The sequence below is a fragment of the Lepeophtheirus salmonis genome, chromosome 8 (assembly GCF_016086655.4).
Source record: "Lepeophtheirus salmonis chromosome 8, UVic_Lsal_1.4, whole genome shotgun sequence".
Lineage (NCBI taxonomy): Eukaryota > Metazoa > Arthropoda > Copepoda > Siphonostomatoida > Caligidae > Lepeophtheirus > Lepeophtheirus salmonis.
In genome coordinates, this window is record NC_052138.2 from 16,054,164 (window position 1) to 16,078,090 (window position 23,927).

Genomic DNA, 23,927 nt, shown 5'->3' on the forward strand with positions numbered 1-23,927 from the left:
CATTGAGACTCTTGAAGTATGTTCCTTCCAAAGTCGACTTTTTTCGTCTCTTATTCTGAGAAAAATATTGGAAAAAAGTAGAAGTCAATCGTAGACTCTTAATGAATATGCAGCCTTTATTCTCTATACTTTTGTCTTTTATGCTTATTATATTTTTCTGTTATCTGCATAAATAGATTTTGTGAATTGTTGAGTGCTAAGTGATACATGTTAAAAAAATATCATTTTTTTTTTTAAACTAACATAAGTCTCACAATTTAAAAGATAATTAAATGCCCGGGCGTATTTTTGATGTAGTGCAATAATTAATAGCCATTTATTGGTGTTTTCGAAACCAACCTAAAGTAGGATACTTGATACACGAGGAGGAGACGTGGTACAACATGTAAAAACTCCTATTTGTTATATTTTAGGACTTATTTTACTTTTTATTAGTTTGTCAGTATAACTAAAAATAAATACTTATAATTACATATATAAGATTTACATTTACAGAAATAGTGCATGGTTAATAATAAAATTAAAAAGTATATTTTTTTTACTATTTACTGTGATTGATCATTAAAATTCATAAAAAACAAAACATAATTAAATATATTGTATTGATATATATATAATAAAAATAGATGTAACAAGTCGCCTCTATAGTGTTGGAATCAGAATAAATGATGTGAACTGAATATTGAAACTAATTATATATAACAAGCATGTTAATTAATTGAACAACATGCTAGACTATGACATTTAATAAAATAAAATTAAAATCTCATGTTTTATAATATAAATATATCTCAACAAACACTTGCCTGAATTGTTTACTTTTTGTGTCAAAAATTTCAATGTCGAAATTCACTATAACTGTAATCACTATAATTGGGCAACCTGTGTTTTAAGTTGATTGGATATCAAAGGTAGACATTCAATTGTATAAGAACACAATGGTTTGATAACTTTACACTTTAAAGTTATTGGCAGTGTAACATGTCTCCTCCGTAACAAGTATCCTCACTCTCCCTTAAATGTTTCCCATAACAGTTCTTACATTTAATTGTTAGTTATTTTAAAAATACTCATTAATGACATATACAGATGTTCAATATTAAAAGCTAACTATTTATATTTTATACTGCTTCTCTTAGATTTATACCCATATACAATATATATGAAAATGTATTCTTATTTTAAGATCTGAATAAAACACTTTTTTATTGAGTAAATTCTTTATTAAACGAAACCAATTGAAAATTCAAGAATTAGAAGATAACTTAGTAATTTTTCTGGGACTTACACAATGAGAATTCGACCTTTTTTACCGGAGTGTATGCTACTACCTATAAGTCTCATTTATGAGATTTTTGCTAGATAATTTAAAATATTTAAATACAACTTGAGAAATATAATTAGCAAGATGATGTTGTTTTTTACATTTCAGCCCCATAGGATAGAAATATGCCGTTTCTAATAAATTGAAAAATGGCTTTGTAAAGCATAGTCGACGTCAATAAAATTTGTCGAGTTTTAGGCGCTGAGAATATCATATTATAAAACTGACTAGGTGCGTGAAGTGATAATGCTAGATCGTCATGTGACATACCGTGAGATAGAAGCATCCTTGGGCATTTCTTCCTCCAGCATACATTCGATATTGTATGTACACCTGATCGTAAAAAAAGGTTGTTCTCGTTGGATCCCGCACAATTTGACAATCGCTCAAAAGAAGACTCGTGTCGATTGATGCAATGAAATGTTGAAAAAAATACGCTCGCAGTGCTTCAAAAGACGTTAATAAGATCGTCACGTATCTATGCGTATAAGCCCGAAACAAAACAACAATCGACCGTGTCGGTCTCCGAAGACAAGACAAATCCAAAGAAACTTGTTCGTGAAAGAAGCACTTCGAAGTAAATGACAGCCTATTTCTTTGGCAAAACTGGTCATGTGGCCACTGTTCTCCTTGAGCATCGTAGGACGGTCAATTCTGAGTGGTACATCACAATTTGTTTGCCTGAAGTCTTCGGAGAAATTCGAAAAAAGAACAAGAGAAGACGAATCATTGTTCACCATGACAATGCGAGTTCTCACACATAAGCTCAAACCAGCGCATTTTTCACGAGCCAAAATTCGAATTAATGGTTCATCCACCGTACATTCTGACTTGGTACCCAATGACTTCTTTTTATTCAAGCACATCAAGAAAAAAATGCGTGGTCAACAATTTTCGTCGCCAGAAGATGCTGTTGAAGCGTTTAAAAACCATGTTTTGGAGGTGTCTCAATCGGAGTGGAAAAAGAGCTTCGACAATTGGTTTGAGGGCATGCTAAAGTGTATAAATCATGCTGGAGAATACTTTGATAAACAATAAAACCATTTTTGATGATAAATATTCCCATTTTCATTATTAGGCTAGAAATATAATTGATCACTGAAATTATATATCTATATTACTAATTATTATAAAAAGTTGTACCTTGAACGAATAAAAGAAATGATTCAACATATGGGTAAATAAATTAACTAATTAAAACTATTTTTCAACAGTCGCGTAGCCAGTTTTATTCTCTACGGTAAATTAAAGGACTGAAGAGTTATTTACGGTAAATAACATTAATCCCAATGTAACTACTTAAATATACTTACATTTGGATTTTACCTCAATAACCTTATAAAATTTGAGGGGGTCATAGTCATTCTACAAGCTGAAAGGGAATACTGTATTTTTAAACACTTGAACGATTTCATTTCTGAATTAATAAAAACCAGGGGTAGTATCCGCCAGGGTATCCTGTATCAGTTGCCCCACATGTCATACTTTCTATCCCCAAATTGGAGACAGCGACAGAGGATAGTTGAAACTCAACTATCGCAACCTTTTAACAATAAGGAAATAAATTTGGGACGTCAAGCCAAGGACTCCTGTAAGCAGGACAGGACACTGCGCTCATGCTTTTCCTATATGGGTCTTTGTTTATTCTATATGGAATGTCTTTCTTTAAGTATTAAGTTTAAGTACAAAATAAAGAGTTTTTAAAAGTATTTTGCTAGGGAAAATCATAAAAATAAGGCTATATATTTCTAATTATTTTATTAGTACTTTAATCAAAATAAACATTAAAAACCTATAAACAAGAAAAGGCACTATCAAAAAGTACAAAGTTGGTAAAAGTCTACAAGTCGGAGGATTTTGATTGAAATTTAGCTTTTTTTCTATTAGCTTCTGAATTCTTAGCTGCCATTCTCGTTTGTGTTAAAAATCAGATGTCATCATTCATTTTAGCACTTAAATTTTTACCCATGGCATTAAACAAAGCGAATGAAATTCTTTGAAGAGGGCTTCCTCGCACTTTAGTCCCACAACGGTGATAATGTTTTAACTGTCCGGCACCCTTTCAATGAATGTGGCAATAAATGAAGCCAAGTAAGATGTATTTCTCTTCAGGAGTAGCTGGGATGTAAGAGAACATGGAGTGAGCATAAAGCCACGAGAGGTAGAGAAGGTCGGATGGAGTCGACAACCCCCTCTGCTCATTATACCGATGAACTCTTTCAGGTCTACATGGTGATTGGTTGGGCTATCGAAGGTTATTGAGTCCGGAGGTGTGTTTCTGATGACAATTAACTCTTGGCATCATAACAGCTGATCTTCTTCTTCAAAGAAAAACCAATATACCCGGCAACAAAGTAGAGATCATTACTTTCTCCCTTGGAAGCTAGTTCCTGGAGGTCATCTGGTTGCCAGTTAGTCAAAATGAACTCAGCTTTTACCAGGTCTTCATCCAGCAGAGCTTTAATTTCTGAAGTAGTCGGACCTGAAAATTTAAAAAAGTAAAATATTGTAATAATATTATTATATTGTAAAAATAAGGAATACCTAAATAAAGAAGCTTACTATTAACAACTATCTTATTTACCTGAGAGTTTGACAAGAATACGAATCTTTTTCTCTGCTTCCAGGATCTGTCTTACTCTGATATAGTAGATACCTCCACTTATTTGTCAGTACCAGCCGAACCTTCTGTCGATGGGATCAGACTGGAACATGCCGAGGAGAACATAGGATAAGTCATCATCTAGGAGAAGATACTCTGCCAGATCAGGCACGTCTGCTGTTGCTAGGAAGGTTTCTGAGGCCAGTTGCTTAACTGTTTTGCCACTCGATGAGAAAGTTGACAAAATCTCTCTTGAAAGAGAGGGCAAGTTTCTTCTTCTCCCGAAGCTCATCTCTCTTTTCGTAGCCAACTCTAGGTGTCTTGACGTTTAGGATATTCCACATAGTCCTGAGCTCACATTCTCCCACATGAGTACGGTTGAAAGAAGACAAGGTGAATATTATCTAGCTGTTGGTTTGGTGAAGAGGAGAGCCATTTGCTCACGAATGAAAGAGCTTAGAAGCTTGCATAGGTTCAATCTCTGAGGAGTTGAGAAACTTTAGTAACTTGTTGGAAATGTCTTCCCAGGTCTCTGTTTGATTCAATTTTTCTTTTGCTCCCAGAAAGGAAGCCAAATTGATGGCTTGAATCACAGTGTTGACCTTGCCTTTTGAGGTGATGTGTAACACTGCCTTTTTGTCAATCAACACACCAGAGTGGTACATTTTGAATGACATATATGTCTCAAACTGGATGCTGGCTCATGGGGGCCCAATTTCTCATCATGGGATAGCTTCAAAAGGGCAACACTTGGTTTTGTTATGAGGATGAAGTCTGATGGGAGTCTCTCCTTGGCCAATTTGTCACCAAATTCTTCCACATAATTCATTTCATTGAACTGTTGAGCCCTACGTGACGAGGTCGCAGCTCGAGTTGGCCTTGATGAAGATTTAGGAGTTGAGAGGTAGTTGGGGCAGTTTGGCCCTAGGGATGGCACTACAACTGGTTTGAGGTACCTGTAAAAAAAGAACAGTTATAAGCATACGTATCAAAAGTGAGCAGCTGTCTTACCTGTTCTTCAGAGCCTTGCCTAGTATCTGACTTCTTTTAGACTCACAGATGAAATCAGATTTGTTGAAATGCAGGGAACACAGCTCTACCAAACACATTGCGTTGTTCATTTTTTTTCTTCAATAAAGCCATGTTTGCGCGTGCCTGGTCCTGCTTACAGGAGTCCTTGGTCAAGCGTAGGTACGCGAAGTGAAGAATATAATTAATTGACTGAGGAAGAGATTATGCGAATTGAAGCTGAAATTTCTCAATTTTTCCAAGTTATTTGGTTAATTATCACTTCGAAGGGTCGATGGAATGTCTCATTGTGTTAAGGAGTTGTGAATTTGGCTCTTATGGTCTATGGAGTATTTGGAAAAGGGGGGAGATGAGTTATCTCGGATTCCATCCGTTGAGTGAGAGAGGAGGCTGAAAGAGATAATATCTTAATATATAAGGTGTGGCATTTTTAGAAATGATGTTTATAATAACTCCTTCTAGTCTCATCCCTCCACGCATTCTCCTTGTTTCTCTAGGTCTTCCTGGATTCCTGGTATTGAATTGTTTGTGTCTTTCAACCTCGTCAAGACACAACATAAGGCTTTACGACTTTTATTATATCTACCATGATAATGACAGTAGAATTAATTTCAGGAATACTTTGCACTGGAGTCGTGCAAATTCGTACTCGCGTTTTTCTTCTTGGACATCGATGAACTCGGATAGGAGTGAATTCAATGCATAATATAATTATGCATTAATAAATAATCATGCTTCTTATTCAAACTTAATTGTTTGTTACATAATAATAGGTATTAATATTATATTACATTAATTATCATTAGATTTTGTGATGATTTTATCGATCATAATTGTTGGAATAAGTTTACGGGTAGGATTAGACAATCATAGTAGTTTGTACAGTAATATTACAATAATAGTAAATAAGCAATAACAAAAAAATAAGCATATCTATTATTAATAATGTAATTCGCCTTTAAGCGAGTGTCAGCTACGATCGAATTCATTGAACCAGTTTTTCACAGTGCTATAGGATAGTGCATCGCACGAAAATTTTCACAACTTAATTCCATTTTTTTGCCCAATTAATTTTTTCAAGTCACTGTAACCCAGAGCCCTATAAGGCCTTATAGGGTTCTGCTGTGGACAACCTAAAATTATTGTCGTAAGTCAAAACATTCTGACTACGATTATGCTACAAAAATGTCACTTTTACCAAAGGAAATATCAAATTGCACCTGGCAACACTTAGTGTAGCCTAGGCAAGAAATATATATAGCATATATATGTATCATACAATTATAGGTAAATATGACAACAAGCTACATACAAGAACATCTTTTATACAGTCCTTGATGCTTAGCTACACAAGGGCTATTGTTCTTGGGCTACAATACATACCAAAAGTTTTAGTAATAGCTACCCATTTGGTAACCATGTGTTTAGTAAAATAATGATTTTCTCTTCTCGATCAGTTTTTCTTTTCTATCTGCTCTCTTGTTTATTTTGAAAAGGAATCAAGTAAAAAAGAAACGAGCGTAGGTATTTATACCATGTACAAGTTGCCATTTTGTACAAGTTGTATCTAGTACACTCTGATTGTACAAGTTGCAACTAAAAAAAGAAATGAAACATTTTAAATGATAATAATGTTATAATTACCAAATTACTTTTGTAATTATTTATAATGTAATCATTGAAATTCCATAAGATGGTCGATATAATACAGGTGTAATTTTTGAATTTTCTTATGAAAATGATAAATTAATGAGGCTTATCATGTGGCACTATATAATTCAAGTACACTGTTCCATTTCACGTAATTATATTATTTGGTGAAAGTAAATGTTGAAATTAATTAATAGTAGGTAATCAAAAGTCTAGTATTAAGATTACTTACAAAAATGAAACGTTGTATAAATATGAGACGTACAAATTGGAACTTGTATAATCTAATGTACAAAATCTTAACTTGTACAATGTGCAGTCAATAGAATACGAATATATAATATTATACATTAGTTTAAATGATCGAATGAAGAGAGCGAGAGATACTATTATATTATAAATTAAATAAGAAACAAGGAGAAATTGGAGTCGTTTGCAGCAGATAGTTGACATGCTTACGTAGAATTTATAGAATATAATCAATTCACAAGTCAAATGAAGAAATTTCCCCTCACTACTGCATGTGTTGCAGGTGTCTTCAGCTATTTGAGTCTAACCAAATATAGTCTATAGAATTTCTTTCTTCAGCTCTATTAATAATGTTTTCATTTTCTAATTAACTATTTAAATTAAAACTATAAAGGATAATTTCATTGATTTGGAAACACACTTCCGTCCGTACACATTTTAGTACTTGACTATATCATCAAATTATTATAAATAATCTCTTCGCTTCGATCCGAAATGTTTGGTGCATTGAAAGAGGCACTTGCGCCTGAAGTGCCTCTTATTACTGACTTCAAGCACCACTGGTCCCTTTTTATTGAGTTTTATGGGTCCAAAGGAACTCAAAACTCATTGGAAAAGAAGTCTGTTCCCATAGAGCAAACCTATTTGACACATCATCTCAATGCTATTCTCAAAATTTTAAGTAAAGAACGTGAAATTGAGGGTGATGCTAATATAGGACCTTGTATGGAATATCTCATTCAAAATCAATGTTTAGACATTCTCTCTACTTTGTGTCAGTCGGATGTTCCTCCTGGGATTCGCCCATACATTTTTAAACTTTTTAATTTCCTTCTGGGAAGAATTAAAACACCAATTGCCTATGTTGAAGTGTTTCGACCCATTAGACGTCTTCTTATGTTCTGTGCCTCTGAGAAAGCATCTCCTACCGAAGATTTAGAAATCGAGTTTATATCTGGACTTCTACGCCGACTCCGTAGTTCACCAGAGCTTTTATCGCTATTCGCTCATGCATCCAAGCCTGGGATAGGAAGCCATTCAAGTTCTCGACGGAGCTCCAGTTGCAGTAATTGTACCGATTGGAGAAAATCTCTTGATTTCATGGAAGAAAATTTAATCGAAAATATGGTGAAATACAAAGAATTTATTAATTTATATACAATTGTGTGTTCATGTAAATATATTTTATCGTTTAGAATTTGGAGAGCCAGCACCTTGTCTTGTCTGCATTATTGAACTATGTTGATTCGCCAGATTATTTGATTGCTTCTCAATCTATGGAAGGAATTTTAACTGTTCTTTCCCTTCCTGATTCAGAAGCAGCCAGAAGTGTTCTCAATTCCAATGTACAAGATATTGAAAATACAAGTTCTGATATTTCCTCTACAACAATGATACCTCTATCCTCTATTATCATAGGTAGACTTGTTGATCTTTTTGAAGAAATTAATCACTCTAACATAAAAGTGTCAGACTTATCTGAACTCAAGGTAAATTGGGTTGAAGCGCATCACCACAGTTATCGCACTGCTAGCAATCATCCTTATTTTTTACGCCGAACTGAAGATCATCGTAATGAATTCCCTGGAAAGTCACATATAATTTCTTTTTTCGCGTGGTTTGATTACGTGGATAACCTTGTTCGAAGGGCACATCCTCTTATTGGGGAATATTTGTGCTATTCTTTCAATAAGCATTTCTTGGAGAACTGTTTAGAGATACACTTTGGGGATTGCTTGCCTGAAGAGGATAGTCACACAGGGAATGATGCAGCTATGGTGATATTTCTAGCTCATTTAAATCGTTGTTGGAGTCATATTGATTCGCAAGGTTTAGCTAAAACATTCTCTACCTGGCTTATTGGTGATAGTGAGGCTGAACTCAATGGAATGGTATCTCATCCATTAAAACATTTGTTAATAGAAATGTGCCTCAGTTCAAATGTAGAAGTGGCTCTTGAAACCCTACATTTGTTTGATACTCTCCTCGAAAGACCGAGTGAGTGTATTTTATCGTGTTTAGTACTAGGCAATTTGAGTGAGAGGGGATACTATCATCATGAGCTGGCTGTGTCCCAAATTAATTCATGGTCTGAGGAGGAAGACGAGAGAGAGAAAAGTAGGTCATCTCCACATAATATTGGAAAATCTAGGTATGACTTTAGATCCTCACTTTTATGTTGGTTCATACTAACTTATTGCAGTGTCTAAATATATTTTCTATTTTTTCAGATTTGAAAGACATAAAGCTCCTACTAGTAGAACCTTAGCTCCATCCAATATTCATAGAATAATTAACATGTGGTTGTTTTTAGTCTGTGAGAAATTACAGCTCAAGTCTTCTGAGAATGCGGGTGGAAGTTACGAGAGTTATCTCAAAGCATCTACAGATCAATTTGTTGAAATAAGATCTCGTTGCAGCAATTTCGACTGGCCCCTTGAAGCAAATTTTAATTATGATTCGGAGAAACCTAGCTCTGAATCTAAACCAGAAGGTGATCCAACTCGCTGTTTCTACGAAGGAGAATTCCTTTTCGCACTCTTCTCTCTCCTTCAAAATATTCTCAATACTGATCAAGAACTAAACCTACAAACAACTTCCACCCTTTCAAAACTTTGTCTTCTTCCACATCCGTTCCTTCATGAATACCTACTCAATCCTACAATTCCTTTAAATTCTAATTGTAGAACACTTTATTCCACATTGTCTAGTGTGTGTGATGAAGCTGCTTCCCGACTTGAGCAAGTTAATGAACTCTCAAATAAAATGAAATTATGTCGAAAGGCTATGACAGCTCGAGCTGATAGCAAGAAACAATTGCTAGGCGGGATTCCTGAGGTTGAAGTAACACTCATAAATGGAATCATTGTATTGGAAGAGTTTTGTAAAGAAATAGCTGCTATTACATTTGCCAAATACTCCCAGTCATGCTAGGCTAAGTATTTTCGCGGCAGTACCAAAAGGGAAATTATTATCTAGTCATTTCCTATAAATTAATAACTTTTATTTTCATAAATATGAAAAAAAATTATGAACAAATGTTAGAGTCTTGAGATTTTATTTATTTAAGTAATAAATTAATTTGTGAGTTTGTTTTAAGTTTAAAGATGTATTTCTTATGTTTAAATTGAATCAGATTTTACATTCAAGTCCAAGAAAATGCTTTCCGGTTGCTAACATTGCATCATTTTATTAAAAAGGGGGATTAAACTCAAACTGCACTCAAAAATAAGGAGTTGTACTTAATTTATTAGAGAAAAAACTTTGGCAATACACGTCGCCGATCTCAGCTCATACTTAAAGGAACATAAATGAAAAATGTTAGTATTTCATCATGTGAGTCTATCTTTGGCCTCTAGCATCACTATAGAATTTCCACGAATAACAATGGTACCCACTGGATTGCGATGACCCTGCTTTGTAGTTTCTATTCCTTCCTCAAGAACCAAATTCATGAATGGGTCGTATCCTCTCAATATCCCCTCCATGTTTCGACTAGCATTTAATTTCAATTGGACCTGCAATCCACAAATAAGACACCATGAAAAAACATCTTCATTATTCATCAAATTGTAACTTACTCTTTTGTCCATAAACTTTTTGAGCTCTGGTGGATGTGCCTTGGTGCTACTCATGTTTCCTTGGAATCAAATCGCGAAGTTAAGAGAAGTGTTGCCGATTCAATTTAATAATTCGGAATATCTAGTCATGAACGGTTCACAGTGGAAGCTAATATTTTATAACAAGTTCGAACGAGATCTATATATAGATATGGAAGAGCACAAGCTTAAATCACGCAACCTATTGTGATAGTTTGGGGGGTAACTAAAGGTCTCAAAGGAGTTCTTTAGGAAAAACCATAGGTAAAAACATCTAGCCAGAGAGACTAGCATGTTAAAAAATACATAAGACTTTACCCGGTATTTTGTTGCCAGCTGTTGATTTTCCGGGCACCATAGATAAAGTTATTTTCCGAAAATTAGGATTCTGAACCTTGCTTACCTGAATTACAATGATATTTGTTAAACTGTGAACAATTCTAAACAATTAGTTATTGAAAATAATTTCATAGTTGTGAATTGGCACTGAGTTTGTACCTTGTTATTGCTTGTTTTTTTTTTGGAAGAAGGATAGGTTGAAAGATAAACGAAAGATGCCGACAGGAGAAATTGATTTTTTGTTTTTATTTGAAAGGTGAGGTTGCGAAGTGCTAATATTAGATATGAGAGTTGTATGCGACTCTCTGTTGTGACTATTGTGGTCAATGCCATTCTGCATTTTGTATTTTCGTTTCTATATTTATATATAAATCAGCTATTGAAACTGATTAAATTTCACACTGATACTATATTAATATTACTTAAGTACTTCATAGTATTAACGAACTATTATAGTTATTATTATTATAATTAATTAGTGTCTGAAAATAAACTGTTGTACCATTTTCGATATTGAAAAGTAATAATTGAAGCCATTACCATTAGAACCCATTAGTACCTGCATGGTCTAGACTCCTAGTATCGAGCACCAAGTTGTCAACTAAGAAGTAACATCACATGAACATGAATTATTAATGTAATAATTAATATGCATCATTAGTGGTTAATTGAGGATTAATAACCTTGTAGATGTATAGTAAAGTGATTATTCCGTTCCCATGTGCACAGTCTCTGGTCTATTGATTTAATTCTCCCTTTCCTGCATCCCAGACTCAGAAATGTCTCGTCATCGTCGTGGGGGCGGCCTCTACGCCCATTTTGTGAATGACTCTTCCTCGGGGGATCGGCCCTATCGAGGTGCAGAAATTCCTCCTCCTTCGAGTCTGAGTAGCCGGCAATCCAGTTCTGCAGGTAGAAATCCGAATCCCAACTCCAACTCAGGAACTACTAACAGTAGTAAATCCTTCAATTACAAGGATTTCCAAGAGCTTCCTATAAAGAAGACGCGTTCCGAGGAAGATTACTTCAATGAGGATGAGGAGGATGATAAGGAAAAAGAGAGAAAAAAGCAGGAAGAGTCTTTCTGTCCCTATATCCCTTCTCCGGGCTCTCCGGGATATATTCCGCCTTCTTCTCAGAAAAGTCCTAAAAAGTCGGAGGATGAGGACGAAGAAGAGGATTCTCTTGATACCTTCATGGCTAATCTAGAAAAGGATGCTAAGAGTCAAGGTAACGCCACAATTCACATCTCTCTTCATTCATTTTAATTATTATATCTACCTATTCTTATCATTCAAGGTCTTAAATCACTTAATAAGCCCAAAGATACTACCAAGACTTTCAAGGGTGTTCGCACAGATATTGACGAAGCTGACAATGAAGAATCATATTATAAATGGCTTGAAGAGAATCCTAATGCTGGATTAATGCCTGTTGATGAAGATGACGATGATATTGAATATGACGAAGATGGTAACCCCATTGCGCCTAAACTACCCAAATATATCGACCCCCTCCCTCCCATGGATCACTCCGCTATCGAGTACATGCCTTTCGATAAATGCTTTTATAAAGAGCACAATGACATCACTTGCCTTTCTCCTATTCAAGTCATTGATCTGCAACAAAAATTAGGAATTAAGATCTCAGGTGTATCTCCTCCAAAGCCTGTTACAAGTTTTGGTCACTTTGGTTTTGATGAAGTTCTACTTAAATCTATACGCAAATCTGAGTTTACTCAACCCACTCCCATTCAGTCCATTGGAATTCCGGTTTGTCTCTCTGGAAGGGATGCTATTGGTATTGCCAAAACTGGCTCTGGAAAAACAGCCACTTTTCTTTGGCCCATTATAATTCATATTCAACATCAGAGACCCTTACTTAATGGAGAGGGTCCTATAGCACTTATTCTTGTCCCCACAAGAGAGCTCGCACTTCAAATATATACAGAAGCAAAAAAATTTGGAAAAGTTTATGATTTAAATGCTGTTTGTGCCTATGGTGGAGGATCCAAGTGGGAACAATCAAAATGTTTTGAGTCAGGGGCCGAAATCGCTATTGCTACTCCAGGGAGAATGATTGATATGATAAAAATGAAAGTAACTAACTTGCAAAGAGTTACATATTTAGTTTTAGATGAGGCCGATAGAATGTTTGATATGGGATTTGAGGCTCAGGTACGATCCATTTGTGATCATGTACGCCCTGATAGACAAACCCTCCTCTTTTCAGCCACATTTAAGAAAAAAGTTGAAAAACTTGCTCGGGATGTTCTTACAGATCCTATCAAAGTTGTGCAAGGCTCAATAGGAGAAGCTTCAGAGGATGTAACACAAATTGTTAAAGTACTGGAAAAGGGAGGCTATAAATGGGAATGGGTCTTGCAAAACCTGGTCGAATTTACATCCGCTGGTAGTGTTCTTATCTTTGTTACTAAAAAGTTAAATTGTGAAGAGTTGGCGCAAAATTTAAAATTGAAAGAATTTGAATGTGAATTGATCCATGGAGATTTAAATCAACATGTTAGGAACGAAATCATTTATAAATTTAAGAAAAAACAGTTTCCTATTTTAGTTGCAACAGATGTTGCTGCTAGAGGGCTGGACATACCTCACATACGCACAGTTCTAAACTATGATATCGCTAGAGATATCGACACACATACTCATAGAATTGGGAGAACAGGACGGGCAGGAATTAAAGGTACTGCGTATACACTTGTGACGGAAAAGGATAAGGAATTTGCTGGACATATCGTACGAAATCTTGAGCAAGCCAACCAAGATGTTCCAAAGGAATTGATGGACCTTGCCATGCAAAGCTCTTGGTTCAAGAATTCGCGTTTTAAAAAGGGTAAAATGGGAAAAACAGTTGGACTTGGCTTTAAAGAATCAGTGGATTCCTTAAATGGGGATTCCAAAGCTATATCTGGCCCAGTTAGTGGCGGCCGATTAGGAGTAGTAAGAGAAGCATATAAGAATCAGTTCATGACAAATTTCCGTAAGGCTAGTGATGAAGCAACTTCAAGTGATCAACCTTCAATGCCCCCACCTCCACCGCCACCCTCTAATCAGCCCACTATTCCTTCTCTCGATAGTTCATCTCAAAAGACAGGGAAGAAAAGAAAGAGTAGATGGGACTGATTTTTTTTTTTTTTCACTGTCTATTACTTTGTGTCTTGTTTGTCCTATTATTTATTGAATAATAATTAATCATTTAAAAGAAATTATAATAGTGATCAAACATTAATTTACGAAAAAAAGTTGAAGAACTATATTTTGTGACTCATTCCTATATAATTTGAGCATCTCGCTAAATAACATTATATAAAAATAAAGGAAAATAATAATAATAATTAAATAATCATATTACAGGCAAATAATAGTTTCGATATTAAAAAAAATATCCTTTTTCAAAATTATAGTCTTATCAAGGACGATTTTGCCTCACTCGAGCCTCTTGTTCTAATCTTAAAAACTCTTCTTGTTGGGCAAGTAGAGACTGATGTTGAGCTGCTGCGCCATGTGCAGCTAAAAGCTCCCTTTCCAGCATCAATTGCCTCTGAAGTAACTCTGGGTGACTTAATCCTGGTGGAGGGTAACGAAGTCCTAATAAGTCAGAGGGATTAAATCTTGGATCTAATCCTTGTAAATGAGGAGGGGGGTGATGAGGTGGTCTTCCACCACCATGGGATAGCATATGATTGAAACCTGGATGTAAAGATAAATGCGAAGATGGACCCGGGGGTAACTCTGGATTGACACCAGCCATTTGTAAACGGACCAGTGGATCTGTAGCTAAAGCAGAAATCCTTTCCACATATTGTCTTTCCGCATTTATCCTAGCTAGTTCTTCTAGACGACGACTATCGACAGCCGAGCTGTTAGTAGGAGACATAGCTGAGCAATGAGGTGGTCCAGGGTTGAATCCTCTTCTAGGATCAAAATGGTCCATATGAGAAGGATGAGGACCTACAGACATTCTCCCTCCCATTGACATTCTCAGAAACTCTTCTTTCCTCTCTCTTTCATATCTTTCTAATTCTTGAAACTTGAAAGATGTAGCCATAGGGGACGCAGGGTGAGGGTGTGGAGACACTCTAGACATGACAGAATGAGGAGCGGAATGAGGTGGATGATGAAAATGATCTGAAGGAACATGTGAAAATCCGGGAGGCAATGACATTTTAGCTGCAGTTGCTGAGATCTCGTCGTTGGTTGCTTTACGAACACGTTCATCACGTTTACGAGCTAGTTTAGATTCTGGTACAGGTTTAAAATACATATCCGTCCGCGAGCATGAGTTTCCCTCCCCTCTATTCCAATTACGAATAAATATTGCGCTCTGGGATCGATGACATTCAGAACCATCAGGCTTTGGAGGCGGTGAAGGCTCTCTTGGCACAGGTGGAGGAGGAGTAGGTGTTGAGCGACTATGATGAAGAATTTGAACTTCAGGATCTTTAGTTGGAAAAGGTAAGGGTGACGGAGAAGATGAAAAAGCCATTGGATGGGGCAATCCATGGGGCATCTGACCCGGAGGGGGAAGTACAGGTCGCATATTATTCGAAATTGGTGAAAACATGCTACCTAAAAGACTTTTTTGCAGATCGGATTTTATATCCATAGGAGAAGGTAACCCGCTGTGATACATATTTAAATGAGGATGGGGAGGATGTCCTCCAGTTCCAAAAGGCAAAGAAGGTCTTGATATAGGCGCATGATGCGTGGATAAATGAGGCTGATGCAGATTCAAAGGACCTGGAGGTGCAGGTAAACGCCCTCCCACAACTGATGATTGAGTAGTTATTGCCGAAACAGACGTAGAAGGAGGAGGTAGAACAGAAGCAATCGAATGAGATATTATTGAAGGGCTATCAGCGATTGAGGGTATAGATGAATTAGCTACGGACATTCCTACATTAGAAGTAACATTGCTTGGTGAAGAAGAGGGAACTTCAGAGTCTTTCTCAATGGCACTTAAATTTAGATCTTCACTGGCTATAGAGGGGATCGCTAAACACTGGGGTTTGTCTTCAGATTTATTATCTACAGGATTTTCTACTTTTGATTCTTCTTTAATAAGTTCCTGTACTTTTTTCTCCTCACTTTTAGAAGTACCATTCTCTAATTCTTCTTTCTTGACGACAGAAAACGAAGAGTCGGATGTTTCATCTACGGTAGAAACAGTACTAAGGATATTAGTTGCGGAATTATCAATAGGAGAAGCATTGGCAGTGGAAGGTGCTGTCTCTTCCTCCTTCTTAATTTCCTCATTTTCTTCCACTATATCAGGCAAAAGTTCGTCCTCTAGAACTTCTTTGCGAGGATCGAGTGTAGGCAATTCTCCGTATTTCTTAAAATACATGCGGCATTCAGTACAAACAAGAATTTTTTCTTTAGAAGCATGATGCCAGTCTTTAGATGACGTTGAATAGCAGTGTCGACAATAATAAGGACTTAACTCTTTCTCCCCGTTCTCAGAAGAATCCTCACATCCAGACTTCGAGTCTACATCTTCCCCTTCAGAAGCTGAGCTTAAATCTGTAGGATCATCCTTAATTGTTTTGGTTGTCGTCGTTTTTGAGGATTTAATTCTTCTTACAATATTTGGTCGATGGCGACGTCCCCTGGGTCGATTATTCACAGCTCCAGGACTTTTCTTCCAGAGGTAATAAAAATTAATAAGATCAGATGTCTCTTTTTGCGGCAGGAACTCTGTCTTGATTTTAAAGAAATTTTTTCCATAAATACGAAGGCCTTTAATAAAATCTTTGATATCATCTTCCCGCCATTCACGCGCTGTGTCGGGAGGATTGGGCCTTTTTAAAAGATTCTGAAGAGCTTTTCCGGTATCATAGTCAACCTCGTGAAGTTGTTTAATGGCGTTCGCTGTTATTGAATCCCTAGAAGCAGTTGCAAATCCATCTTCTGTAGACCCCCCATCGCACATTGCGGCAAAGGCAGCCATGGATCGTCCTGCTCTAAGATACATTAATAAATCATGATCATGAATTCTTCCTGGCTCCCAAGTGGAGTCTTCTTTAGGATCTGGGATTTGTGATACGTCCGAAACAGTCTCTAATTCAGGTAATTTGGCCTGATGAGATGCTCCTACACGGATTTCGCCTTGTGTTGAAGCCAGACGACGTGTTTCGGGGTTGTAGGAAAGAGTATAGAAAAAGGTATCCTTTTCGGGGATAAAATTGCGAAAGCTAATTATGTCTGAACAATGATAAACAGTGCACTTTCCTCTGAGAACAGAGACAGGATAAATGTCTGTGGCATCCGAAATGAAGAGCTCTCTCTTCCGTGTGATGGGATCATGGATCACGTCATATTTCTTGGATCCATGCTCAGTGTGCCGATCCTGAACTAAGAGTTGGTAAACCTGCTCAGGTACTTCTGAAGTTCGATAAAACCATTTCACATGGACCATGAGTGTGTCTCTTTTGCTCATTTTCATACTCTGGATGGCACAAACATAATAAGGCTGCTCTGGGCGTTGAGACTCGATATAAACCGCATCTCCGGGGCAGTAGTCCGTTCCACATTCATTGGCACGATAACGAACGTAATCGCCGGAGATGGAGGATTTCCAGACCTTTCCTTTTAAGGGTTTTTTGGATCCCTGTCCAACCACAAGCTCCTCTTCTTCCTCTTCCTCCACGGCTCCACCACTCGGATTCACGGTGTTAGACCTTGTGGGCTCAGAATCCTCATCAGACGGGGTGGACATCACTCTTCTTACATAGATCCTCACGGAACTCCAGGATTCGGATTCACGGCTTTTTCTTTTCTTCTACTCTTCTCTTAATAGAGTTTTTTTTTATTCTCAGCAGCAGGAGCAGCAGGAGAAGCAGCTATCTTCTCTTCTTTTCTTTCTCTTGCTCGAGTTTCTATATTTATTTTTTTATTCCTACTCACTCTTTAAAACAGCTTTAGGTAGAAATATTAAATAGACTCTCGGCCTCTTTCCACCTTAACTACAATCAATCGCTATCTCTCTCTCTCTCTCTACTTCTATCTCTCTGAGTCTTCCTCAATCCTCATAAGTCATATCATAATTCATATGTACCAGAGTCATGCAAGAACCGCGCGCGTTCCGTCTCCTCACCACGCAACATACATACAACAAAACATCCCAACAAGCGTCATCCATCGCATCGCTCATCATTCTGCATTTATGACTATCTCCAGCAGCAGCTTACTCTGCTGTCTACAATCAGCTTTAGCTGGAAACCCACTTGGTTTTTATTCTAATAATGAAAAGGTTGAGAGATGCAGTTCATATATTATTTATTCCAAGAATAAGACTCAAAAACATTTTTTTGGATTTCAAATATTATCTAAAAATGGAAAAGTTATTTTAAATACCACGTGATGCTGATTTTATAACTACAACAAATTATATCCTTATTGGAAGTTGATAAAGTTCGAAAACGAAGTTCATATGAGTTCACCAAGTGGAATTTATCATCAAAAATGATGTTTTTCACCATAAAAGGTTGCGTGATTTGAGGTTGTGCTCCTCCAAATAATATTAGAAGTCATTGATTAAGCCATCACTAGGCTTATATAAAGAGGGACTCACAACTCCTTTTTGATCTACAAAACCTATGGACCCTTGTAGGTACGACTTTGAATTCCATACCACAGCAGTCAGCAAAAGGAGGGAGGTGGGAGAGGTAAGGAGTTGGAACTGCATGGAAAGACATTTCATTCACGGTCATTTGGATGGATCTCTCCTACGTAACAATCGGATATATGGATCCGCATCCATCCATACTTCCCATTCCTAGGAATATCCCATTCACACGCCATTGATACTCTCTTCAATGTCATGGTCTGTGATTCACTCGTTGGATCTCATCTCCTTTAATGGAAGGATCGTTTATTGTAAAGGTGCCTCTTCATATCAAGGTCTCGTTAATTATTGTCCGTATACATAAATTCTGCCGGATCTTCTACCGAATAATCGTATACTTCTACATATAAGAACTAAGGAATTCCATAAAACGATAGAAAGACACATTTAAGAACAGAGAGAGAGTTCTCTTCCTCCATCCACAGCTCCTTCTTTGAAATTCTTAAAGGTCAACTCTGCTTCGACTCCTACTCTAAGAAAACTATTTCTTTAATAAGAGTCGTTTAGTGCCCTTGATGCATTAAATATAATGCAAAAATCACTCATCGCAATCAGATTTATACCAATTCCATTTATAAGTTGGACTTGATATCATTGCAATTCCCAAACGTATTGAGTAATGAATCTTCGTCTAAACAATTGTGTGTCACCTTATAGGAATATTACTGTAGTGAAGAACTAGGAACTTCACAAAAATAAATTACTTACAAATAATATAGTATTTGGAAGTATTAAGTGATTGTGGGTTTTATAACATATATAACGGGCCTCCTAACTTCTGTAGACTTCTGTTGGAATATATGAATGCCATTGCAATTCTCAAACTTATTGAGTTTGGAATCTTCTTCTAAACTGTCAAATTACTTGTCACCATATTGGAATATTACTATCGCAAAGACCTAGAATCTCCACACAAATAAATAAATTATTAAATATTTGCCATACTAGCTAATTATAAAAAAAATAGTTAAAATGTAACCAAATAATAATTTGTTTGTTTTAGTATTAATTGAAAAAATAATAAAACATCAATCAAATTCTTCAAAATTTACATTCCCTATTAATGAATTCTCCTTTATATTATTGATTAATTCGGTTTTATTTTGAACACGCAAATGCTATATTGTTATTGTTGTGAGGCAAGTAGAAATTTCAAAATACTTCCTTTTATTAGCTGTAGAACTATTATTGGCCTGTATTAAAAACTATTCCAAGCAATATGAAAGTGGGAAATCTGTAGAAAATTTGATTTCCCCGAGTATTACTCAAATATTTACTAAAATATATGTATCCTCTGGAGAGATTATTAAATTTAACAAGGCAACAGAGGCTAATACAATGCATCATCTTCGGTTCACTTAGCAATATAATTTCATTCAAATCTATATTCAAGATGAATGACTAATTAAGATCTTATTGTAAGTTTATGTTTTTAACATGAACATTTCATGTTTAGCACTTAATATCCATTTATTCTTAATATATTATTATAACTATAATGATGGGTTTTTTATTATAAAAATATACTTAATATTAAGATAGTTGTGTATTTACCTATCTAAAGAAAATTGAAAAATATTCATAAATGATTTAGATGCAGTTGTTTTAAGTTACAAGGCAACTTTTAGTAATCTACCGTATTGTATTCATAAACCTGGATATATGTTCTACTTTTTTTTTTTTTTTCCCTACCTACAAGGGTATAGTATGAAAATAAGATATAATTCTCCTTTATATAGTCCAAGCCCTTCATTTTTTTTAAGCCGCTTGGTATTAAATCTTAAACTATATAATTAATGTTTTGAATGACTTACGTCATATTGTACATCCTAATCAAAAATACATACTATAGGATGTAAAAATTTTGCTACAAATTCCAACTTTCCTAACTTTTTTTGTGATGGAGTTGTAGGAAAAGATTGAACGGAATGTCTGTAGCTCTAAACACTTAAGGTAATTTTGCAAAAACTTATGTTTCTCATATGAAAAATGCTGTTAAGTTGGAAGAGGCATTCATTAAAGCATGTGACTCTACCTTTGGCATTTCTAGATTCTTTGATCCAATAGAGTTATAATTGTACAAACCCACTTAGTTTTTGCCATTTGGGTTTTAAGTATAAAAATACACTTCACCGACATAAGGTTGAGTGAATCATTCTTGTTTCAATCCAGATATTAGTAGAAGTGTTGAGTTCATTGAATAATTATTAATTAGACTACAAATTGAAATAACTCAATAACTCACAAGTCCAATGTAATATGGATAAAGTGTACTCCCTTTCGGAAAGTTTTGGAGGAGAGGCTCTATGTCCAAGCCTAAAGAAGGCTTTGGAGGATCTTGAGACACAGAAACTTCATCCTTTGGGTTATATTGCAGTTTTAGTACATGTTGCTCTTGAAGAGTCCGGATTTGTTCCTCAATCCCCTATTGCCTCTCAATGGACTTCCAGCTTGGATTTTATAAAGTTATTTTATACCTTTCCATCACAGGGAAGGGTTGATGACAATGAAGGGCTCAAGGTTACTCTTTTTGTCAACACTTTAGGATCTATAATTCAGATTCTTGGTGAGTTGGACAATTGTTCATGAATACGGTTTACATGTTTCTCCTTCTTTAGTTAAAGGAAATTTTAGGGATCCAATAAATATATCCCGAGACGAGAGCTATACCATTTATGAATGCAATGTAATGCCCTCAGAGTTTATAGACTTAAAAGCGAGTAGTAGTAGTAGAGAGTCTCCATCCAAAGTTTTGAAGCTTCAACAAATGCACTCTTTTTCGACAACCTTAAAAAACACTGTGATACTTCCCATGGCCAATGCTGTTCGAATCTTTAAAAACTGCTATCCTGGGAGTGAGAGTTTTGAAATTCTTCCTAATGAAATTATCATTTTAATCGCACAATATTTGGGGAAGCCCCGTTATCTTTTGAATATGGAAATGACTTGTAAAAGGATTCAATACCTTTTATCAACGCAGCAATCCATTTGGAAACATTTATTTATGAGGTATTCTATTTTTGATATTTTTATTGTTTTTAAACTGCATCATTATGACTTTAGAGACTTTCCTATTGCCCTTGGTGACATGGATCCGGATGATAGAAAAAGTTTAAGCACTGATTGGAAGTCAAAGTATTGTGTCCAGTTTATCAAACATCCTCGATCTTCTATTAGACTGTCATCTGACTTATTTTTTTGCTTATGATCTCATAATATCCTTCCTGGTATTTATGGCTTATTACTGAGTTTAATATAATATAATATTATATGTTCATTATAATAAATACAGTATATCAAATATTTATAATGTATTAATTTTTAAATTTATCTACATATTTTTCTTTTATCTTAAAGTTATAATTGTTGTCGAGAATTTTCTGTTCAAATATTATTATCTTAATCAAATGTATTAAACATGATGATAGTTTTTTAATGTGAATAGTAACAAATCAATATTTGTCAACAGGGCAGATTTTATGTGGAAATTACTAGGTCTAAGCTCTGTTCCGGATATAAGTTTATAGAAATTTAATTATAGAGACTAGCGTGGGCACCCTGGCCGTGTCTGGGGTTCAGCCAAAAAAACCTGACATTCCATATATTTGAATACATAAATAGATTCGTTTTAAATATGAGATGATAAAATTTTAAGTTAATTTTAGATAAATACATATCATTATTATAAAAAATTAAAAGTAACCATTATCAATAACGTGTCATGTCAATAACGGCAGTAGCTTATTGCTTTATCATTACAAAAATACATTTGATTTCACAAAGAGTAAGAAACAAACATCAACCTCATGGATTGTTTTGTAAAAGGATAAGACCCATAAGAATTGGAAATGATTGATTGTGAAATTGAGCATCAGCCTACTTTATGCGAGCCTTCGTCCACCAGATCTGAGTTAGCAGCAAAAGTCGCAAGGGTTGATACTTTTAAGTTAAGAAGAGGACATACAACGATAGATACTTCAAATTTTGCTTCTCTGTTTCTTGGGATACAACCTCCTTAGTGAGAGAAACATGCGGCATAAAATTGTCGGATGGTTCCAAGTAAACTATATAATATTATTATTTTCTAGTCATGGGAATTCCGGCTCTTTTTAGAGACCCGGCTCTTCATATTTTTTTAGAAAAAAATTAAAAAAATTTCGAATGACCTTATTTTAGAAAAGAAATGCCCCCAAAAAATTCCTCCTATTAAAAATCCATAATTTACTGGCGAGCCGGCTCCCGTCGTTCACTTCAAAGAGCCGGCTCATAGAGCTGTTACGTTCGTGAACGACAAATCACTATTATTTCCTGTTCGTATTCATTACTGTCTCGTCTAATTAAACAAACATTTGCATTAAAGGTATGAACTATGCGTTGTTATTTTTTAATTATAGGGGAGGGTGAGGTTACATGTTACAAAAAATCATTATTTTTTTTTAAATTGTCATAAGTTTCACAGTTTAAAAGATAATTCAACGCCCGGGCAACATGACATAGGTAGACAAGACAAATAATTGGAATGTATTTTTGATGTAGTGCAATAAATATTAGCCATTTATTAGCGTTTTAGAAACTAACCAAAAGTAGAATACTTGATACAACATGACGAGACATGGTACAGAGTAGGAGAAGACAATGTACAAAGTAAATAAACAGCATGTGTATTAATTGAACAACATGCTAGACTAGACTATGACATTTAATAAAATAAAGTTAAAATTTCATCTTTTATAATATAAATATATCTCAACAAACACTTGCCTGAATTGTTTACTTTTTGTTTCAAAAATTTCAATGTCGAAATTCACTATAACTGTAATCAGTATAATTAGGCAACCCAGATTTTATGTTGATTTGATAAACAAAGGAAGACATTCAATTTTATAAGAACAAGGTGGTTAGATAAATTCACATTTTAAAGTTATTGGCAGTGTAACATGTCTCCTCCGTTACAAGTACCCTCACTCTCTCTTACTTTAAAGTGGGGTGCCTTGAGATTTTATAAAAGGTGTTCTGACTCAAAAAAAGTTTGAGAAACGCTGATATAGACTAAGATTAACAATAAAAATACATTCTTAGAAAAAGGATTAAACCTTGAAATAACTATACCTTATTAAGAACTGCCATACTCTCGTCTTTGACTTTTTTAAACAAATGTCATTACTCATTAATCATTATATAAATAAAATAAAACATTATTTCCATTGCATAACCGTCTTTTTCATCGAGCTTCCTCCCTATTTGTTGACACAGGTTTTCTCAAGTAGTACATATTGAATTCACCATCTGTATCTTCCGACCTCAACTCATTCTTATGTATTTTTTTTTGTCTTTTTAAAATTATTCTAAATTTAATTTACAGTGTTACCATTATCATTTTTTCCAAAATTGATGAAAATGTCGATATTTGCTTGTGAACCCCCATAAAAAATGGGATAACTACGAAATGGAACAAAAATCCTAGGAGATGCATATTTTTTGAAGATAT

At 35.3% G+C, this 23,927-nt stretch overlaps 5 protein-coding genes across 5 annotated transcripts; 3 read left to right on the forward strand and 2 right to left on the reverse strand.

The window, feature by feature from the left end:
- Positions 1 to 3,067: 3,067 nt before the first annotated feature.
- LOC121122414 (small nuclear ribonucleoprotein G-like) lies at positions 3,068 to 10,595 on the reverse strand. Its single transcript, XM_071890260.1, has 4 exons — positions 10,436 to 10,595; positions 4,938 to 10,372; positions 3,909 to 4,882; positions 3,068 to 3,806 (listed from the first exon to the last, which is right to left on the reverse strand). Exons 1-2 carry the CDS (start codon positions 10,487 to 10,489, stop codon positions 10,187 to 10,189), a joined length of 240 nt encoding a protein of 79 aa, XP_071746361.1. The 5' UTR covers positions 10,490 to 10,595; the 3' UTR covers positions 3,068 to 3,806; positions 3,909 to 4,882; positions 4,938 to 10,186.
- Positions 6,951 to 9,953, forward strand: LOC121122411 (FHF complex subunit HOOK interacting protein 2A). The gene is made up of 3 exons (XM_040717391.2): positions 6,951 to 7,982; positions 8,051 to 9,006; positions 9,086 to 9,953. The coding sequence occupies exons 1-3, from the start codon at positions 7,350 to 7,352 to the stop codon at positions 9,786 to 9,788; spliced, it is 2,292 nt and encodes a 763-aa protein (XP_040573325.1). The 5' UTR covers positions 6,951 to 7,349; the 3' UTR covers positions 9,789 to 9,953.
- Positions 10,596 to 11,071: 476 nt separating the features above from the next.
- Positions 11,072 to 14,018, forward strand: LOC121122409 (ATP-dependent RNA helicase DDX42). The gene is made up of 2 exons (XM_040717390.2): positions 11,072 to 12,022; positions 12,092 to 14,018. The coding sequence occupies exons 1-2, from the start codon at positions 11,572 to 11,574 to the stop codon at positions 13,933 to 13,935; spliced, it is 2,295 nt and encodes a 764-aa protein (XP_040573324.1). The 5' UTR covers positions 11,072 to 11,571; the 3' UTR covers positions 13,936 to 14,018.
- A 23-nt stretch (positions 14,019 to 14,041) lies between these two features.
- On the reverse strand, positions 14,042 to 17,780 carry LOC121122408 (uncharacterized). Its single transcript, XM_040717389.2, has one exon. The coding sequence runs from the start codon at positions 17,528 to 17,530 to the stop codon at positions 14,222 to 14,224; it is 3,309 nt and encodes a 1,102-aa protein (XP_040573323.1). The 5' UTR covers positions 17,531 to 17,780; the 3' UTR covers positions 14,042 to 14,221.
- Positions 17,781 to 20,591: 2,811 nt separating this feature from the next.
- LOC121122412 (uncharacterized) lies at positions 20,592 to 21,875 on the forward strand. Its single transcript, XM_040717392.2, has 3 exons — positions 20,592 to 21,005; positions 21,058 to 21,448; positions 21,503 to 21,875. The coding sequence occupies exons 1-3, from the start codon at positions 20,699 to 20,701 to the stop codon at positions 21,645 to 21,647; spliced, it is 843 nt and encodes a 280-aa protein (XP_040573326.1). The 5' UTR covers positions 20,592 to 20,698; the 3' UTR covers positions 21,648 to 21,875.
- The last annotated feature ends 2,052 nt before the right edge of the window (positions 21,876 to 23,927 follow it).

Bases quoted from the DNA above. Each gene is read 5' to 3' on its own strand.
- LOC121122409 (XM_040717390.2), top strand. From the start codon at position 11,572: ATGTCTCGTCATCGTCGTGGGGGCGGCCTCTACGCCCATTTTGTGAAT. The intron at 12,023-12,091 runs GTAACGCCACAA...TTATCATTCAAG, and splicing joins AAAGGATGCTAAGAGTCAAG to GTCTTAAATCACTTAATAAG.
- LOC121122412 (XM_040717392.2), top strand. From the start codon at position 20,699: ATGGATAAAGTGTACTCCCTTTCGGAAAGTTTTGGAGGAGAGGCTCTA. The intron at 21,006-21,057 runs GTGAGTTGGACA...CTCCTTCTTTAG, and splicing joins ATCTATAATTCAGATTCTTG to TTAAAGGAAATTTTAGGGAT. The intron at 21,449-21,502 runs GTATTCTATTTT...TTATGACTTTAG, and splicing joins TGGAAACATTTATTTATGAG to AGACTTTCCTATTGCCCTTG.
- LOC121122414 (XM_071890260.1), bottom strand. From the start codon at position 10,489: ATGAGTAGCACCAAGGCACATCCACCAGAGCTCAAAAAGTTTATGGAC. The intron at 10,373-10,435 runs GTAAGTTACAAT...TGTGGATTGCAG, and splicing joins AAAAGTTTATGGACAAAAGA to GTCCAATTGAAATTAAATGC.
- LOC121122411 (XM_040717391.2), top strand. From the start codon at position 7,350: ATGTTTGGTGCATTGAAAGAGGCACTTGCGCCTGAAGTGCCTCTTATT. The intron at 7,983-8,050 runs GTGAAATACAAA...TTTATCGTTTAG, and splicing joins AAAATTTAATCGAAAATATG to AATTTGGAGAGCCAGCACCT. The intron at 9,007-9,085 runs GTATGACTTTAG...CTATTTTTTCAG, and splicing joins CATAATATTGGAAAATCTAG to ATTTGAAAGACATAAAGCTC.
- LOC121122408 (XM_040717389.2), bottom strand. From the start codon at position 17,530: ATGTCCACCCCGTCTGATGAGGATTCTGAGCCCACAAGGTCTAACACC.